The sequence below is a fragment of the Panthera pardus genome, unplaced genomic scaffold, assembly GCF_024362965.1.
Source record: "Panthera pardus isolate Hobbes unplaced genomic scaffold, ASM2436296v1 HiC_scaffold_13, whole genome shotgun sequence".
In the NCBI taxonomy this organism is placed as follows: domain Eukaryota; kingdom Metazoa; phylum Chordata; class Mammalia; order Carnivora; family Felidae; genus Panthera; species Panthera pardus.
In genome coordinates, this window is record NW_026526688.1 from 63425760 (window position 1) to 63432599 (window position 6840).

Here is a 6840-nt window from a genome sequence, read left to right on the forward strand (position 1 = left end):
CACTGAGCCAGCCAGGTGCCCCTATAACTATATTTTCTAGAAGCTGCTGAAACAGAGATAAAAACCATTCTGGTTGTTTAAAGGAAAAACTAAAACTGCAACAAAACAAAGCAAACAAAAAACCAACAACAAAAAACAACAGAATTGTTGAGACTAGATTAATTGGCTTAGTTCTGTGCACTGCCTCAATAGAAAAAAAAACAATTAAGAATTTTACAATAGTTCATCATTCAGAATCTGTTACTGTACAGATTTTAAGAGGTTTTGAGTCTGTTCCAGTGTAGAAATAAGGCCAGAGTGTTTCTGTAAAATAATAGTTAAAAATATAGAGAAGAGATCTATCACTCAAGTTGTAAAAAGAAATCTCACACAATTCACAGTCTAAAAAAATGCCAATCTTTCTGGGTATTACTTTTGGCAGCAGATTAATTTTTTTAGGACCCAACGCAATATAATTACTCTGACTACATCGCCCAATACCCCATAATCCATCCTGCACTAAAATTGGTTGATTCTGATTCTTTCTCCTTCTGGGAAGAGAGTCTCTGCAGACACCAACAATCCATTCAGGCTTATCTTTCACATCCACCTCCCAATACTGCCTGCCAGAATTGTAGCCCCCAGAACCCAGAACAGCCGGGCAGAGATAAAACCTCCTTGGGTTATGAGGTAAGCTATGCATCTTATTTCCATATTGCACAGTTTTTCTATCTTCCGAGATAATAAGCCTACGATGTGCTGTTTCAGGATCTAGAATTAGATCTACTTGAAATCGCTTGATAATTTTGTTTAGGCCAGAATATTGTGGAGGAAGATGGTAACCATATTCCTTTAATTGGAATGAAAAAGGTTCAGGGGACTTTAAGGTTTTATATCTATGGTAGATACTTTTAACATCTGTTAGAAATTCCAGCCCTGACTTCATGTATTTGCCCTCAATCTCCTTTAGTAGATATTTTAACGTGGAAAGATGATTTGAAAATGTTGTCAGGTTTTCATTTAGTTTTGTTAAAATGTCCACTTCGTCATCTTGTAATTGCCGAAGAACAGTCTCTTGCTCATTTTTGAGAAACAACAAAAGTTGCTCAAATTCAGACTTTATTTCTTCCCTCCTATATTCTACCTTCTTCTTCAGTTCCAATGATTTTCTGGTTTGCATCATTATCACCTTTTCCACTTGTTCAATTCTCTCCTTCCATGGTTCAATGCAATTCTCTAATCTTTTCCTATGATGAGGAGCAGCCTTCTCTATGGGCCAAATGTAGTGATTCCGGTGATCAGTGGAGAAACTACACTGTGGACATAAAACTTCTAGGTCCTTCTGACAGAAAAAGGTCAAAACCTGATTATGCTTTTCACATATAAGCTTCTCTTCTTTCCTCTTCCTCTTGCTTCTTCTTACCTGTAGTAGCTTAGCAATTTCAATCAAATTGCCCAGCTGGGGATTGCTTGTGAACTTCCTTTCTGGAAAGCAATGACGGCAAAAGGGACAGGGGAAAGTATCATTTAGATCCTTCCAGGAGATACTGATGCAAGAGAGACAGAAGTTATGCCCACAGTTGATGGTCACTGGGTCTTTCAAGTAGTCCAGACAGATGGGGCAGCTAGCCCCTGTTTGGAGGTCTTCTAGGGCTGTCACAAACTCCATTGAGCTGTGAACAAAGGTGGTGGGTAAGGTTATAAGTCCTTTAGTAAAGCACTCAGGACCCAGTGAGCAGTGGATATCCTCCCACAGACCTTGAAAACTAACCAGCTTTCAGTTTCACTGGATTGGCATGTTGATGATCTCCTGTATAAATGTGTTTATCCCCCTCCCTTTAGCTTTAGAGTCTATTGCCAAGAGTACCCAACAGGCTGCAGTCTATTGCATACTAGAATGTATTAGATGGGCTGCTGTTCTTCCCACTCAATGATGTAAAGACAGGCTTAATGACTTTCCTGTTCAAGAAAGCAGCTTTAGGTCCAAGCCTAGAAATCTTTCCTATGGGTGAGAAAAGACATTAAGTTAAAAATATGAAACCACAATCACCAATGTATGAAAACATTCACTAAGACTCATTAATAAATGCTAAAATTTTAACATCTGTTAGTAATTCCAGCTCTGACTGGAATTACTAGGTGGAGGTTTGGGAAAAAACAGGAATCCGTAGTTATAGATTCATTTATCTCCTACATTTCAAAAACAACAATAAAACCTATAAAAAATATCCTTCCAAAAAATACTCCATCTCAATCCAATCATGAAAAACAAGTACTCTAACTTAAATCGCGGAACATTCTACAAGACAATCGGTATGTGTTATTCAAAATGTAAATGCCATGAAAAACAAACACAAAAGAAGTTTCAGATTTAAGACTAAACAAATACGACAGCCAACTACAACATGCAATTCCTGACTGAATCTGGGATCACAAAATTAAAGATAAAACAACTAGGGGCGCCTGGGTAGCTCAGTCTGTTAAGCATCCAACTCTTGACTTTGGCTTGGGTCATGATCTCAGGGTTCCTGGGTTAGAGACCCACGTTGTGCTCCATGCTGACAGTGTGTGGCTTGCTTGGAATTCTCTCTCCCCATCTCTCAAAATAAATAAATAAACTCAAAAAAATAAATAAAAGATAAACAACCAAAAGAACCCTTTTGGGACAAATGGGAAACTTTCAATATGGACTACATATCATATTCTATCAGTATTGTGCTTATCATATTAATTTATCATAGGTGAGAAGACAAATGTCCTTGTCCTTAGGCAATATATATTGACACATGGTGGGGGAGGCCATCTTGATGGCTGCAACGCACTTTCAGAAGGTTCAATAATTTTATTTTTATTTATTTATTTATTTATTTATTTATTTTAAATATTTATTTATTTTTGAGACAGAGAGAGACAGAGCATGAACGGGGGAAGGTCAGAGAGAGAGGGAGACACAGAATCTGAAACAGGCTCCCGGCTCTGAGCAGTCAGCACAGAGCCCGACGCGGGGCTCGAACTCACATACCGCGAGGTCATGACCTGAGCCGAAGTCGGACGCTTAACCGACTGAGCCACCCAGGCGCCCCAGAAGGTCCAATAATTTTAAATGTGTAGCAAAAGGTTAAAAACTAGTGCATCCAGGCAAAAGGTTTACCTATGTATATTGCACATCCTTTCAAGTTTTCTATAGGTTTGAAATCATCAAAATAAAAAAGTTAGGGAGAAAATTTCCGGGCTGGTTTTTAAGGTACCCACCACACCCAATTTTAAACTAATAAAACTCCCCCAAGTTTGTAAGCCATTTTACCATCAATACAATATTCTCTCTTTCTCCCACTAACAAACACTTTCTCAACTTTTGCTCTGCCTCTCTCTCCCTCAAGACCCAAAGACAGTAAGAACAGTAATTATGGGCAGGGTTTTGACATTTGAAATTAGCTTTGTCATGGTCACCTAGCAACTTCTTTTACTACTCAGACTTACTCTTCCTATAAGCAAAATAGGAAAAATGCAGTAATTCTAGGGAGCCTCCATTTCTAAATTATTCCCAATGTCAAGGATTGACACAGCGTCTTGGGCCTGCACAAGCAAAAGCCATCACAGCCACATGCTATGGGAGGGAATGTTTCATAATGTAAGGACTAACATTAAAAGGCCATTCGGTTTGAATCCTGGTTCAGCTACTTAGTGTGTAACTTTAGGAAAATCCATGCAACTTTTTTGAAGAATCCCTTTCTTTGACCTGAAAGATGAGGATTACAACTTTTTTTATTTTTATTTTTTTTAAATATTTTTATTTATTTTTGAGAGACAGAGCGCAAGTGGGAAAGGGGCAGAGAGAGAGGGAGAAACAGGATCCGAAGCAGGCTCCAGGCTCTGAGCTGTCAGCACAGAGCCTGACACAGGGTTTGAACTCTGGAACCTCGAGATCATGACCTGAGCTGAAGTCGGACGCTTACCCGACTGAGCCACCCAGGCGCCCCTCAACCTTTTTTTAAATAAGAATATCACATAAATGGCAGCCACCATGCCCATTGTTCTTGGCAAATAAGCTTTCTATTTCTTTTTTTTTTTTTTTAAGATTTTATTTTTTTAAGTAATCTCCACACCCAGTGTGGAGGTCAAACCTACAACCTGGAGATTAAGAGTTGCATGCTCCACCAACTGAGCTAGCCAGGTGCCCCAGCTTTCTATTTTAGATTTGAATCTGGATCCAAACACTGACCACACATTACACTTGTTTATTAGTACTCTTAAATATCGCTCAATCTAGAATACTGTCTTCTGTCTCTACCTTTAGTCCTGTGGACTATCCCAAGTTCTACATTTTGCCTACTGCTTTTTTTTTATTATTTTTTTTAAAAGTTTATTTACTTATGAGAGAGAGAGAGAGAGAGAGAGAGGTAGGGGAGGGGCAGAGGGAGAGGGAGACACAGAATTTGAAGCAGGCTCCAAGCTGAGTTGTTAGCACAGAGCCCAATGCGGGGCTCTAACTAACTGCGAGATCATAACCTGGGCCAAAGTTGGACGCTTAACCAACTGAGCCACTTAGGTGCCCCTACTGCTTCTTGATGTAATTTAACTTATCTCTCTTACCTTCACTTTTTAAACTGATTCAAGTTGTTCCTCTCAGTTAAACCTGTCAGTAACTCTCCAGAAGTCAGGACAAAGTACTCCACCCTTAGCTTACCATTCTGAACCCTTGATACATTATCTTGATCTTCACCTGGCTGTGGTCCCTTAAAGCAGTTGGCCTTTATTTTTTTAAAACACAGATGTTATGTCCTCCTTCCTGCACAACCTACTCACTGCTTAGATCACCTTTTCCTCCTTTCTTTCCTCGGGACTAAGTTCTGCTCCTCTGGGAGACTCAGGCCAAGATAAATGTTCTCTAGGATAATTTATTATGTGTCAGGCACTAAGCTAAGGATCTTTCATGTAGTCACTGGTGCAATTAAGCTCTCCAAGCAACTCTATAAATCAGGAGCTATTATCCTGAATTAGAGCTGTAAAAGATGAGTCTATAGTAATTGAGTACACTCATACAACATTGCATTAATTGGCATGAGACTCAATGACTAAGCTGTACTGTCCCTTCTTCATACTCCCGTGGCATCCTACGCATCCCTCTACACCTTATATTTTTCATATTTGATATAGTCGCATTTTTTCCAAATTTGATAACGTATTCCAAATTCTTGAAAAAAAATTTTTTTAACATTTATTTATTTTTGAGAGAAAGACAGAGTGTGAGCAGGGGGAGGGACAGAGAAGGAGACAGAATCTGAAGCAGACTCCAGGCTCTGAGCTGTCAGCACAGAGCCCGATGTGGGCTCAAACCCATGAACCGTGAGATCATGACCTGAGCCGCAGTCAGACGCTTAACCGACTGAGCCACTCGGGCGCCCCTATTCCAAAATTTTTTAAGGGGAAAAGAGGAGTTTATTGATTCCAGCACTGTAACAGAAAAACATATAACACAAATTGAGAGGTAGCAACACCTGACAGAACTGGGTTTTCATCCAACACTGCCACTTAACTAGTTACCTGTCCTTGGTCAAGTTAATTTTTCTGAGCTTCAGTTTTCTTTTCATAAAGTGAGGATAATACTATCTCATATCACAATTATTAACCAAGAAAACAAAATTAAGGCACATATTACAGTGCCTGCCATTTAACACATGTAGGTTTAAGGCTTCAGTGACGGAAATAACTGCAGGTGTGGTGAGAATAGCAAAAGAACTAGAGTCAGAAGTGGATCCTGAAGATGGGATGGAAATGCTGCAATCTCATAATCAAACTTGAACAGATGAAGAGTTCATTGCTGCTTATGGATGAGGACAAGAGTGGTTTCTTGAGATGGAATGTCCTCCTGGTAAAGATGTTGTGATGTTTAGGGGCACCTGGGTTGCTCAGTTGGTTAAGCGGCTCAGGTCATGACCTCAAAGTTCGTGAGTGGAACCTGGTGTTGGGCTCTGTGTGGACAGCTCAGAGCCTGGAGTCTGCTTCGGATTCTGTGTCTCCCTCTCTCTGCCCCTTCCCTGCTCCTGCTGTCTCTCTCTCTCAAAAATAAATAAACATTACCAAAAAAAAATTTTTTTAAAAGGGTGTTGTGACGTTTGTTGACATGATAACAAGGATTGAGAATATTACATAACAAGGATTGAGAATATTACATGATAAAGGAACAGCAAGATTTGAGAGAATAGACTCCCAATTTTGAAAGAGGTTCTACTGTGGCTAAAATGCTATCAAACGGCATCATCTGCAATAGAGAAATTATTCACGAAAGGAAGAGTCAATTGAAGTGGCTATTTTCATCATCTCATTTTAAGAAACTGCCACAGCCACCCCAACCTTCGGCAACCACCACCCTGATCGGTCAGCAGCCATCAATAGAAGCAAGATCCTCCATCAGCAAAAAAGATAACAACTCAGTGAAAACTCAGATGATGCTTAGCATCTTTAGCATTAAATTATTTTTTAATTAAAGTATGTACATTGATTTTTTCTTTTTAGACAAAGGCTATTGCACACTTAATAGACCACAGTAGAGTGCAAACATAACTTTTTGTATGCACTGAGAAACAAAATTCATTTGACTTACTTTACTGCAGTGGTCTGGAACCAATCCCACAGTATCGCTGAGCTATGTATGTGTGTGTGTGTGTGTTTTGTGTGTGTTTTGTGTGTGTATGCACTTACATATAAAAAGTACTGATATTTAACCTAAAAGTTGCTATGTCTTGTATGGTTGCTAAGTCCCCTGTGACTGGAAAAGGCATTAACTTCTACCAGGCTCACAGTAATAACGTGATGTAGGACATTTTCTTACATTAATTTTGAAGGTGCAGGGAAGGAGTT

General features: G+C 39.4%; 1 protein-coding gene across 1 annotated transcript; it reads right to left on the reverse strand.

Moving 5' to 3' along the window:
• Positions 1-226: 226 nt before the first annotated feature.
• Positions 227-1648, reverse strand: LOC109262207 (tripartite motif-containing protein 60-like). The gene has a single exon (XM_019440585.2). The coding sequence runs from the start codon at positions 1646-1648 to the stop codon at positions 227-229; it is 1422 nt and encodes a 473-aa protein (XP_019296130.2).
• Between the last annotated feature and the right edge of the window lie 5192 nt (positions 1649-6840).

Coding starts and splice junctions, on each gene's coding strand:
- LOC109262207 (XM_019440585.2), bottom strand. CDS start 1,648: ATGGAGTTTGTGACAGCCCTAGAAGACCTCCAAACAGGGGCTAGCTGC.